The sequence below is a fragment of the Lissotriton helveticus genome, chromosome 6 (genome assembly GCF_964261635.1).
Source record: "Lissotriton helveticus chromosome 6, aLisHel1.1, whole genome shotgun sequence".
Taxonomy (NCBI): domain Eukaryota; kingdom Metazoa; phylum Chordata; class Amphibia; order Caudata; family Salamandridae; genus Lissotriton; species Lissotriton helveticus.
In genome coordinates this window covers 650,214,313-650,227,825 of record NC_136067.1, presented here as the reverse complement: position 1 = coordinate 650,227,825, position 13,513 = coordinate 650,214,313, and the positions used below count along the sequence as shown (strand labels likewise).

At 45.1% G+C, this 13,513-nt stretch overlaps 1 protein-coding gene across 1 annotated transcript in view; it reads right to left on the bottom strand.

Annotated features, from left to right (window-relative positions):
- LOC144762435 (dynein axonemal heavy chain 5-like) overlaps positions 1 to 13,513 on the bottom strand; it is a 1,437,549-nt gene that overhangs the window by 54,819 nt on the left and 1,369,217 nt on the right. Inside the window, exon 107 of the mRNA XM_078647616.1 lies at positions 12,569 to 12,685. Coding sequence (XP_078503742.1) covers positions 12,569 to 12,685 — 117 coding nt within the window. The remainder of the gene's footprint in view (positions 1 to 12,568; positions 12,686 to 13,513) is intronic.

Below are 13,513 nucleotides of genomic sequence, written 5' to 3'. Positions count from 1 at the left end.
TAGTCTCTCAAGAGAACACACCTTTTTGGGAATTGGGGTCACAGTGGCTAAAAGGGACAGAGCCAGACATTGGAAATTCAACCTAGGCCCCTCACTAGCGAAATGGAGGACAGTATTGGACCAATTTGCTAAATTGGAGGAACCGATATATCGAACATGTGGCTCCCCACACAAGCATGGGAAGATTTGGGGTAAGTGATGGTCCTATTATGACATATGCACACCCTAGCAAACAAATGTGTCTCTTATCCACCCCCTTTTCTCTTCATGCGCTCCGCTGTATTTGCCTGGTGACTTTCTTTATGTGTATGTGATGTATCCTTGCTAATTGTTCTGTTGCTTAAGAAAATCAATACAAATTGGTTATCAGAAAGAATCCTAAGATCCACCCCAGCCAAAATCCCCACAAGGTCTGCTGTTGTGAATCTATCTAGGACCCTAATTAGATATCCCCGATTCATGCCCTTATGTGGTTATAACAAAACATACCCTTATAAAGGCATAATAATCATGTCCATATTTAGCCATAACAATGCAGTCCAAATACGGCAAGGATACTCCCATAGACTCCTAGAAAGTACAACGCGTTCTTTAAACAAACCAAGCCTCCAGCAGCCCGGGAATTCACCCTGCTTTTGTTTTGATTTGCACAAGAACTCCTGGAGTCCAGAAAGAACTGTTAGTTCTTAGTGACGTCTTATGTCCAACCTTACGTCAAACACAGCACCTTTCAGGTATAAATATACCAACGTTGCCTTAAGCAAACACACGGTGGTTTGGAGCAGAGCGGCTATCTACTTGCCCGACGCCCAGCTGATGCGAGTGCTGAAGGAAGCTGACCCTCCCATTTGACGCACTGAGAGAGACGCTGTATTTTCTCCTGCCGAGAAATCCAGCTCCGGTGTTTCCAGTCACCCTTGCGGGTTGCTGGGAGATCGAGTCCTGAGAGAGAGATACAAGACCTCCTTCATTCTATAAACCAAGGTACGGAGCTGACTAAAACCTTAAGAGAATTCTTGATTCAGATTCTTGGCAAAAAAACAACTTAACTTAAACTGCAACTTACTTACTCCTTCCCACGTATTAGGCTTAGGTCAGGTACACCGGGGTAGGCGTATATTAAAAGTACCAGTTGAGTTCGTTAGTCAATGTTTTTATGTATGTATATATTTTATCCGTTTTAAAGTATCATATGGCTAAGAAACCATATCAATGCTTTTACAGTATTATTTCATAATACTCCTTTTACTGTACGCACTTTACTTCATGATAAGTATTGCAATTGTGGCAATTCATTTCTCTTGCATGAGAAAGAAGACTGCTCAATAAATAACAACTTTTATTGAAAACGCCCGTCTCTCTATTTCTCTGCACTCCTGGTGAAATGAAGCATGCACGATTGACTGAGTGAAATAGCTGTCTATTGTTTTCACACAACTCTAGAGATATACTCTTTATTCTGAGGGAGCAAAGTTGTCATGTTTATGCAGTTGTCAGAAGCTAATCCCTTCTTGTCTATTCAGGGAAGTTGACACCTCCTTGTTTACTCGAGAAAGTTTCTAGTGACCTCTGAGCTAGCTGGCAAACCTAATTAAGTCTAACATAGTCAGTAGAGACCTAGATGACCTCAGTCCTACGTCTAAACTGTTGTTTATGTTATTCCAATGCGCAGAGCCTATTGGGAATATAGGAACTACACTACACTGCAAAGGCAAGGAGGCACTGTCTCCGACAGACATTGGGGTCCAGTTGATGCCAGTGTCAACTTCGGACGATTCAGGTTCTCTATATTGAAGTTGGGAATGACTATGGGTTCACTGGGAAAGGTGCCACATTACTGAACCCCAGCAAACCTCGTGGATTCATGACCGGAGTTGTTCCAGATCTGGGAATGGATCCAGAAAGCCCAACCAGTATCTAGGGCAAACCAGCCGGTGGGAATCCAGTCACACCTCATATTTGGGAGCGCCCCACGGGTTTGGGAGGCGCACCCAAATATGATGTGCATGGCCTCACAAATCTCCTTCAGGTGGGCAGGGGTCACCCCGCCTCCAGGAAATTCAGGAAGGCACAAAGCGGATCCAGACTGGCCCCACAGGTGGTGAACGGAGTGGGGTCTAGATTTGTGGCATTGTTCCTGCGACTCATACGCTGACTTGGACCCGCACGGGGACATCAAAGAGCGCTTTCCCTTTTTAGACTTCTTAAGTTTGTGGGACTTATCCAACAACAACTTCCACGGCGACCAACAGGAATGACTCCAAGAGCGGGCTCATGACCTTCCAAGCGACATGGAGCGGTGCGGAGTCTTCTGATTTTAGGCCACCAAGAGCTTAGGGGCTCATTACGATGGCGGAACAATCGCCACCCCCTGGATCTTTCCGCCATTGTACTGAGATTTACCCACCGCCATATTAGGATGGCAGTGGGTATTGCGGCGGACGCAAAGTCCGCCTGCCGCTTTACCATCGGTGGCAATCGCCACCATGGAAAGGCTGGCGGAGTTTGGTTTTGGGGGCCCATTGCGTGCCCCCCTTGTGTCTGGGGAGGTGGGGTACACTTGGGGGGTACCCATGGTACTATTTTTTAAATAGTTCTTTTAAGGCCTTCTGATGCCACCCTATAAGACTACCTTAGAGCAGTACGCTTCCTGTATGGTCTACCTACATATTTGTGTATATACATTTGTTTCAGGCCCTATTTAAAGAGTGGCCCTCCACTGGCACTTTCAAACATCCAAGTTTTGAGAGACCTTCTAATGAGGCCTTCAACCTCTGATTTTGCATAGATCTGATGGGTGGAAAACCCTGGTGTGGGCCAAGAGATACAAAAATGACGAGCCTCCCCGATTCTTAAGTTTGAATATCAGGACACCAAACAACCCAGCCTCAGAAGAGTAAAGGGTTCTGACTGGAGGTAGTGAATTAATCTATTTGAGAGATGCCGCAGACCCATACCACAGAAACCTCAATGGGCCCTAATTAATGTTTCAAACTGAATCCACTCGCTGATTAGTAGCCAATGTAGCTCCTTCAGATAGCGGGAGATTGACGCCTGCCTTGGGACCTTTAATAAAAGCCTGTCAGCCACATTCTGTACCACCTGCAAACTTTTCAGCAAGTAGGCGGGCAGACCTAGGTATAAGGCATTAGCATAGTTCAGGTGCGAGTTGATAAGAGCATGTATCATAGTTCTCTGTTCCTGTGTAGAGTGCAAAAGTAGAACTTTCTTCACAGATCGTAAAATCCCAAAGCAAGATGCAACTACCACAGCAACATGAATTCGAAAAATGAAAGCTGTGTCACTGGTGGTCTAGTAAACTATCTACATATCTAGTCCAATATAACTTTTAAAGAAGAGTACAATGCAAATCGGCAGTGAACATAGTATAGTATAGTATATGGATTTCTATAGAGCTCTGTCACCCGACGGGTATCCTTGACTGACTGACTGAAATATTTTTAGAGCGCTCTTATGCCGAGGCGTCTTGGCGCTATAGGACGAGGAAAGAGAAGAGGGGTTAGGACAGCGCGAAAAGCCAGGTCTTCAAGGCCTTTCTGAACTTAGCTAGGCTCTTTTCTGAACGCAGTGAGGATGGCAGACTATTCCATAGCTTGGGGACTTGGTGGGAGAAAGATCTGCCGCCCCAACGAGCTCTTTTAATTCTAGGGATTTGAATGAGATCTTGAGAGCTAGATCTAAGTGCGCGCTCCGGTACATATGGGGGGAGAAGATTAGAGAGCTGTTTGGAGGTGTTCTCGTAAAGGGATTTATGGGCCAGGCACATGGCCTTGAATTGAATTCTGCGCCTGACCGGGAGCCAGTGGAGTTCACAGATGGCTTTGGAGGTGGGATGACGTTTGGGGAGGTTGAGCAAGACTCTGGCCGCTGCGTTTTGAATTGATTGGAGCCTGGCGAGTTGTCTTTCACCCGCACCTATGTACAGGGCATTACAATAGTCTACCCTGGACATAATCAACGCTCCCACCACCGTTTTCCTCAAGGAGAATGGGATGTAGGGTAGGATTTTTCGAAGGATCTTTAGTGTGAAAAAACAGGCCGAAGTGACCTGACTGATCTGTGCTGTACAGGTGAGGTCCTTGTCCATTATAAAGCCTAAGTTTCTAACCCTATTTGCTGGGGCCGGCCAGTTGCCGGCCTCTGAGGGCCACCGTAGGTCGCTCCAGATGGAGGGTTTTCGCCGAACTCGATCACCTCAGTCTTTTTGGTGTTAAGCTTGAGAAAGTGGGTGTTCATCCACTTTTTTACGTCTGACAGGCAATTCCTAAAACTGGTGGCGTTGGCTTCCACCGTCTGTGCAAGTGACACAACTAGTTGGGTGTCGTCAGCGTATGAGACTAGGTTCAGGCCATGGGATGTTATCAGTGCCGCAAGGGGAGTAACGTAAAGATTAAAAAGGGTAGGTGAGAGGGCCGATCCTTGGGGGATGCCACACGGGAGATGGAACTCATCGGATTGGAGGCCATCCCAGTGAATTTGGTGGATACGGGCCTCAAGGAAGGACTCAAGCAGATCTAAGGCGGTGTCCGTTATGCCCAGCGCCCTCAGTCTGTTTACGAGGACCCCATGATTCACGGTGTCAAACGCCGCTGTTAGATCCAATAGGATCAGAGCGGCTCTACCTCCTTCATCCATGGACTTTCGGATGTCTTCCGAGGCTATGATCAGAGCGGACACGGTTGAGTGGTATGCCCTGAAACCGTGTTGTGTGGGGTCTAATAGATGGTTGTTCTCTAGGTGTTTAGTGAGCTCCTGATTCATAGCACTCTCCAGTATTTTGGCTGGGAGGGGCAGACATGATATTGGGCGAAAATTTTTGGTTTCCATAGGATCTAAGGTCTCCTTTTTGAGGATGGGTCTAATGCATGTCTTCCTCCAGCTGCTGGGGAATAGTCCTGAGCTAATAATAGTGTTGAGGAGCGGAGTAAGGGCCAGACTGATTATTTCCGGGACCAGATGTAAGATGTAAGGGGGACATGGATCCAAAGGGGATCCTGATTTGGTCTGTAGAAGCAGGGTAGCCACCTGAGAATCGTTTAACTGCGAGAATTGTGAAAGTTCCGAAATCGGAGCCTGCTGGTCTGCTAAATGGGGGGAAGTCCTCGTATGCGGGTAGCAGATGAAGGTCATCATATACTGTCTGGACTTTCTGCTGAAAGAATTGTGCTCTATTTTCCACAAAGTCCTGACATGGTTTGAAGATTAATTCCCTGGGACTTTTAGCTAAGTGAGTGATGGTCTTGAATAGTTCTTTAGAAGAGTTGGTAGACTCTTGAATTTTATTTGTGTAAAAGGTTGCCTTTGCTTGTTCTATTGTTAGCTTATATTCATGTAGGACTGCTGTATACTCCTTTCTGGCCTGAAGACTATAGTCAGTGCTCCATAGTCTTTCGGATCTCCGGCATTTCAATTTTACCCGTTTGACCTCGGGGGTATACCATAGTGAGGTACCTGAGCGTGTCCTAGGTTTTTTAAACTCTTCTGGGGCTAGCTCATCCATCACCTCCGCTGTTGCTATCAGTGTTTGTAAAGGATGGCAATTCTCTTTTGAGTACGCTAGCAAGGGATGTGGCTTCGAGTTTTTTCCACGGGCGGGTTTTGTTCGGAAGTGCGAGATCTTTCCTCCTTATGTTTGTCAGGGTGATTTTAAGGGAAAAGTAGATGACAGCATGGTCAGACCACGGGAGCGGGGCGATGGAAATAATCTTGATGTGGGTATTATTGGTGAAAATTGCGTCCAGAGTATGACCGGCTGTATGGGTGGGTCCTGCCACTAGTTGGTTTAACCCGTAGCTGCGGAAGTTCTCTAGGAGGGTAGAGGTTTCCACAGAGTTATTATCCTCTAAATGGAAATTAAAGTCCCCTAATGCCGTGAAGGTAGGTTGATCTGAGGTGGATTCCAGAAGGGTTAGTAGGGCATTTGTGAAAGGACCTCTAGGTCCTGGGGGTCGATAAAGCAGAAGGCCTGTGAATATTAATTGATTATTGTGTTTGACCGAGAAGGATATGCCCACCACTTCCAATCCTAATTGAGGGAGAATATTTATTTTGAAAATTGAGCGGTGAATAATTGCTACCCCTCCACCTGTGGCTCCCTGCCTATCAGCATGTACTAGGGAATAATCAGTGGGTACTACTGTATTCCAGTCCGGCCCTGATGTATCTGTGGCCCAGGTTTCTGTTAGGAAGGCAAGGTCTACTTTGTTATCTGTGATGAGGGCTTCGATTTCATGTTTATGCTTTGGCATTGATCTGACGTTTAGGAGAATATTTTTTAATGTGTTAGTGTTTTGGTTGTGCAGGCTGTTCAAGGTCTGACCTAGGGAGTGAGGCCGACTTGCCATAGTTTCTAAGTTGGGCTTGCTAGGTGATGAGTACGGTATCATGACGCCACATGCCGGACATTTTCGGGATTGCAGCCTGCCGTTGTCATGGAGTAATACCGAATGTGGACAGGCATTGCGCCTTAAATTCATTAGAGTATCTCTTGAATAAGAGTGTTTGGGATGTGATGTGGAGGTTTGGGCAGAGGTTTGGGCCCTGGGCGCGGGTCCGGCGCGGACGGGCGCAGATGGGCTTGCCTTTGGCGCGCCTTCGGAGCGTCGCCGGCGCGCCCGCTGCGCTCGTCCGCTGCGCGCCCGGAAAAGCATAGGGCTTATTAGGCTCGTAGGCCGGAAGTCGCGGCAACTAGAGCGCGTGGCACCAGTCCCTCCCACCTAATTTCGGCTATGTGGCCTGCTGGTGTCGATACAGCCTGAAATTCCCTCCGCAACAAACGGGACTTCCCGCGGTGGAACGAGGAATGGAGGCGTCAGTAAACAAGGTACAATTTGTAATCAATTGTGCAAATGCGCAAGAAGGCTGTCAGTTTCGTGCAGGTTATTCTGTGGCAGTTCTAAAACAATTGGTTCACTAGTGAAAGTTTAAAAGTCTACTAATTAAAAACTTAGTAATCACGCTTATTATATCATTAATTGTGGCGGCAGAGATTATAAGAGCTAAGAAGTGCTGACCGCTACCTGCTCCGCTAGCTCCGTCCTTACGCTTAAGATTATCCTCCTGGCGCTTAAGATTATCCATGCTGAAACATGCATTTTAAAAAAGGTTCAATTTATCTTTCATAAAACATTGTGGAAGTTTGAAAATACTTCTCTATTCATATTTTACTTTAATGTAGTATTACAACATGGACACTTGTGCAGAGGACCTCACTACACAGCTTTCCTGGTCAGGAGCCGCTGTGTCAGTCTTACCAGGAATATGGCTTGTAATGTGATTAAAATTCATAACCTTTACACATTGATAATGAACCTATTGATCGCAGACTCGGTCAATGGAGATTGTCCCTCAATTGATGTATGGTCTCACCAGGAATTTAGAGAGAAACGCCTGGCTCAAAGTTGAAGTGATATGAAGAATGGAGTTGCAGAAGGTAGGCGCAGAAATGGACGCAACAGTATGGAGGTGAGAATAACACTGGCAAGAACCTACTGTGTCAACCCAAAAACAAGGAAGGGGCAGGATCACAAGGAGAATGACAAAGAATGACAGAAGACCTGAAGGAAATATAAAATGGATGGGATCAAGACGACACATGGTATTAGGCTGCTCGCATGACAAACAAGTGGAGGTGGATGTCGGAGGGTGATCATAGAGTGGCAAGGCAAAGTAGAAGAAAGAAACAGGTGCCAGGAGTCAGGGAGAGATGTTGATTTTTAGGGACTACTCATAATTTGTGTGGAAGAGGACACTGAAGGGGAAGAGGCTAAAATGAATATTGAATTCCTTCCACTTCCACCAATGTAAATACATTGTAACCAGACTCCTCCTCCCCCCCATCCTCCACATTCAAGATGTTTAATTTGAGATAGTGTGTGATGAAGCTTTAAAAAAATCTTTGAAAGATGGCCATCTCTGCAGGTGCAAGCATGCACAGGCAGAGGTGGCCATTGTTGAATGTCCATCTTTGAAGCAAATGTGTTTACTGTTGTAAGAACCATTCAAAGATAACTGGTTATGCACGTGAATGATTGGGGCCCCATCTATCAATGTATTCTACAAAAGTTCAAAACACTGAATAATGGCCCTCTTCTTATGCACATGTAGCCATCTTTGAATGGTTCTAAAGCCCATTCAAAGATGCCTCCCCACATGTGCATGCACCCCCCAGAATATACACAGGTAGCCATCTCTGGGACGTTTTAAAGCACATTCAAAGAAGGGTGGTGCTTGCAGTGTCCATGTGGCATGTGGTGCATTACAAGTGAAGACAGGGCCCAGTAGCAGCCCCCGGGTGCTGCTGCCAATCACAAAATTTTTAAATTAGTACAAGTAAAAAAGTATTTTTTAAAACAACATGTTGGTCAACCAGTCTCTGGCACTGAAACAGGCTATTTTGTGTGTAGGTGGTGACATTGTGCTTTGGAAGTATTTTGTAACTCACACAGAAATAAACCAAAACCTATGGTGGGCTGACCCATGCTGTAGGCAGAAGAAAAATGTGAATGATACTATAACAGGCCAGTGGTTAACAAGGGCTGACTTAAAGACCAGGTATCTAAGCATGTATAGGTTAGTATATTTGTATTCAATTGAAATAATCTTGGCTAACATCAGACCTAAAAATCAGAAGTAGAACTGTATGCCTGCTTTCATTGTCAATGGTATACTGTGATCCAGCATGATTTTTAAAATCATAATACAGGACACATTTATAAACAGAAGACTTGAAAGGTTGAAAGTACACGTTAGACACATGAAAAATAGACAAGTGTAGTAAATGCTCCTTAAAAGCGTGCTTTAAAACGTGAGATGAAGAAAACACACTTATAAGATAACACTAATTCATAAACGGGCTCAGATAATGAATTCTAATGTTTATGTTGCTTATAGACGTATACTGATGAAAAGTGTAATGCTATGTGAAGTGGCCTACATCTTTTTATGCTTTTTGCTGAGAATAGACCAGTTAGAAAAGCCGGTGCAAAAAAGTGTAGCACTGAAGTATACGCTTGAGATTTTTCAAATTGATACAAGAGACTTTAAAGTTTATGAGACTTTAAAGTTTATGAAATATTACAAATAATTTTAGTAGAAGGAAATTTTAATTGATTTAACTTTATTATATTTGAAGTAACGTTAGAGCTAAGTTCATTAAATCGTGCAATGCTAACTTAAAGACCTTAATGAAATGTTTTTTCTCTAGTGCTGACCTTTTCCATGTGGGAATAGAAATTCAGTTACGGCTATAAGTCGCAACTTTGTATTTTCTCTCTATACCAATGTTAACTTAACCCTGTGTGGACTCACAAACATTTGTTTCTCATGACTAGAATGGGAAATCAGCTTGATGATTCAATCATCTCAGGTGACATGATGCAATCATGAACATGAGATAGCCTTTCGCTGTGGGTGTGATGCTAGGCCACTGGGCATTGCTAAAACTCTATAACAGAAGAAACCCCAAAGGAGATGCAACAACCGCCATACTGATTTTTCCTACTTGAGATCCAGATGTTATGCTGATCGATCTTTTACGTTGGCCTGTTTGTCTACCATCGGTAGCTAATGGACTGAGACCTCATTTTCGAACCATTTATATTTTCCACATTTTCTAATATATCTTTCGCTTCAAGCTAATGCACTCGCCCCAATGTACTTTAAGTCTGAAACTTTCCCCTTTTTCCGTAGGACCTGAGCTGTTAGACTTTGAAACATCCTTCTGCCTTAAAGGGTAGTGGGCTCTGTAACTCGGAATTTTATAATCACACAATAAAGATTTGCATAAATACTTGATGTTTTCAATGCAAGCTGTGATATTCTTGACCGAAATCCTTGGGAAAGTGCTTATTTTATTGACTTTTGATTCTTTAATAAAACAAAAAAAAATCTCAAAATTCTGTCTGAGTCTATAATTAAGTCCTGTGAATTCTTTCATTTTGACTGTGACTAATGTTTTAAATGCATTTTAGGGAGAATCAGCGAGCTTTGACAGAAAATCAGGTATTTATTCTCCTGTTTTGTATTGCAATTGCTGAACTTTTGGTTTGCATAATCCTCACTTGACTTAACTTCTTTAGGAGGTTGGGTCTTTTAAATTGCTATTCTTTATTTCTACAGCATGGTCTTGAGAGTAGTCTCTCTAAATCTGAATTCAAACTAGCGAGTTGGCTATCAATTAATGGTCCTCATTGCACAGCTAATGTGGACTTTGGTCACCCAAATTTCCAGTCCTCCTGTCGGTGGGGAAAGTTTCATCAGAGGATCATTGCCTCTGTGACACTGGAAACCCGTTAGATTGTGTAATTGGAAAGGGCCCTGTACGATCAGAGGAATAAAGAGAGTAAGCGTACAATAAATATTTTACGCACTGCTTCACGCTGCAACTGGCTAACCTCAGATCTAAAAATCAGAAAGAGAACTGTTTCCCTGCTTTCATAGTCAATGGTATACTGTATACAGTCAAATTAACTACCCGACACCCCAACTCCCAAAGATGGTTCTCGGGCGACCTTAAGCGGCACAAACTGAAGGTACGCCAGTTGGAACGGACATGGAGACACGATTACTCCGTACCTAACAGACTACAATATATCACAGCTCGCAGGGAATATAAAAATGCAATATCTCTAGCTAAAGCAGATCATTTCTCTAAAAGAATCTCGTCCGCGGACAACAAATCAAAAGAGGTCTTCAAAATCATGAACGAACTCACCTCAGACGATAGAACTCTTCCAGGTCAGACCCCCACTCAAGAGACTTGCAATGCTCTCAACCTCTTCTTTGTCGAGAAAATCATAAAAATCAAGGACTCCATCCCCCACCTTCCCCAGACACCTTCCCTAGACACCTCTCTGCCTAATTCACTGATTTTCTACCACTTCCCCACCCTCGAACCCAACTCATTAGCCGAACTCGCGAACCGGGTAAAATCCGGCTCTCCAAATGACTGCTGTCCTCCATCAGTCCTACGGTCCATCTGCCTTAACCTGCCAGATTGCATCCTACCTCTGCTGAATGGCTCCCTCAGCACGGGCACTGTCCCCAACTCCTTCAAGGAGGCCATTCTAGTGCCCCTCCTGAAGAAACCTGGTGCCGACCCAGTGGAACTCACCAACTGCCGCCCCATCTCGCTCCTGCCATATTTCTCTAAATTAATGGAGGCACATGTCACCCGGTGTCTTTCCAACTTTATCGAGACCTCCTGCCACCTGGAACCTAACCAGGCCGGTTTCAGGCCAGCCCATTCAACCGAGGCCGTCATCCTGGCAGTCTTCGATACGCTTAGGAGGAATGCTGACACTGGAACCCCCCCAGGCCCTCGTACTCCTGGATTTGTCGGCCGCGTTCGACACGGTTGATCATAACATCCTTCTTCACTGTGTCGAGCAGGCCGGCATTCAGGGTTCTGCCCTCAAATGGATCCAATCCTTCATGACCGGCAGAACGCAAGCCGTCCGCTTGGGCCCTTACACAGCTTCCAAAACCCCTACCACCTGTGGAGTCCCTCAGGGCTCCTCCCTGTCACCCCTACTGTTTAACCTCTATCTCCGACCCCTGATCCACTCACTTCAAAAATGGGACATCACAGTGTATAACTACGCTGATGATTTGCAGATCATCTTCCCTCTCCACTCCCCGAATGCTGTGGCCAACTTTCATTCTACCATGACACACATTCAGGAGTGGATGAACTGCAATCAACTAAAACTAAATCCGGGAAAAACCGAGCTCCTCCTTCCCGGATCTAGTCCTTCTCACTGGGGCCCGCAGTTTTGGCCTAACAAACTAGGCCCTCCCCCAACTCCTGAGAAATCTGTAAAGAGTCTCGGTGTGACCATTGATGCCGAACTCTCCCTCAGACCCCAAGTTGGCTCCGTCATCTCAGCTTGCATGTTCCAGCTTCGGAAAATCCGCAAAATCAGTCATCTACTTACACCAACTGCCCTGATTCAGGTAATCATCGCCCTGGTGCTATCCCGTCTGGACTTTTCCAACTCCTTATATCACAGACTTCCAAAATCACTATCACACCGCCTTCAGGTTGTGCAGAACCAAGCAGCCCGTCTCATCCACAAAAACCCCCAAATGGCAGTCGGCTAAACCCCTACTGCATAAGCTGCATTGGTTGCCCATTGAACAAAGGGCGGCCTTCAAGCAAGGCTGCCTCACGTTCAAAACCCTTCACTGCACCAGCCCCGCTTTTCTGACCTCCCTCATTCACCAATACCGCCCCACGCGCAACCTCCGCTCAGCTCACCTCCATCTGCTTGCTGTCCCCCAATCTAAAACCAACAAATTCGGTGGTCGTCGCTTTGCCCTCCTGGCACCTAAATTTCGGAACCCCCTTCCCCTAACTATCAAATCCAGCAGCTCCCTCTTTCACTTTAGGAAACTACTTAAAACCTTCCTGTTTCCCCCACCTTGCTAAATCCCCCGCTTCTCCCATCCCCAGCCTCATCTCCGTCCTTCAGCGCCAGGAAACCCATGGTGTCAGTGCGCTTTACAAATCCCACCTAACATAACATAACATAACATAACAACTCACCTGCAGATTTCTTCTCACTTCTGACAGGAGAGACATGAGTTGCTCCAATTCTTTCTTAATGAACAAATTAAATGGGGTGTTTCCGCCAAGTTTTTTCAAACGCTCAATAATAGTATCCTTAAGTATAAAAGAACAGCTATTATAATGCAAACATTAACATGTTTTCCAATAGCACAACAGGTAAATCTTTGACATACTACTGCTATTCAGGTCAACTCAGCCATTCATTCATGCCAAGTTGTTACATCTAATAACATTACATTTGGAAATACAATAGCAGCACTTTTATTTTACAGGCTAGAAACATCTAAAATGCCATAACATGCATTATGTAAAAATCATAATTAGAATTCTTGGAGACAGAGCTATAAGTAGGTCTTTAAGGAAGTATTCAGCAAGCAAGTGAAACACTACTAGCACTAAATACACCAATGTTGCTACCATTTTAATACGGAGTGGATGTGTTTTTGTGCTACAAATGTCATGAATGGATGAGGTGATGGGGTTGGAAGGGTCCGGAATCACTCGTTAAGAGCAGTTCTGTCAAAGGAAGTACAGTAAATTCATCAATGACACACGTTCGATTACACTTAAACAGGGTTCGTTATGACAGAGGAGTGTCACCCCACTGCTGAAAGGCATTTATTTTTCACTTACGCAGCCGGGTCTAGCTAGGGGTGGGACCATGCTCTGCGACAGCAGCAGCCAGATCCAGGGAGGAGGAGTGGTAGGTGCACTGTAAGTGTGCATATCGGTTTGGCCGGTCATCTTAGGACGGCTGAAATTACATGCACAGGGGAGGAGAGCAGAGGAGCACCGTGGTGGCGTCCGGAGCGACAGGTAAGTTATTTTTTTTAATTATTATTCTCACCCACGTGCTGCGCCACCAAATTTTGGTATCAGCAGCCGCTACTGCACTTACAACACAAGATGTTCATCAAAATT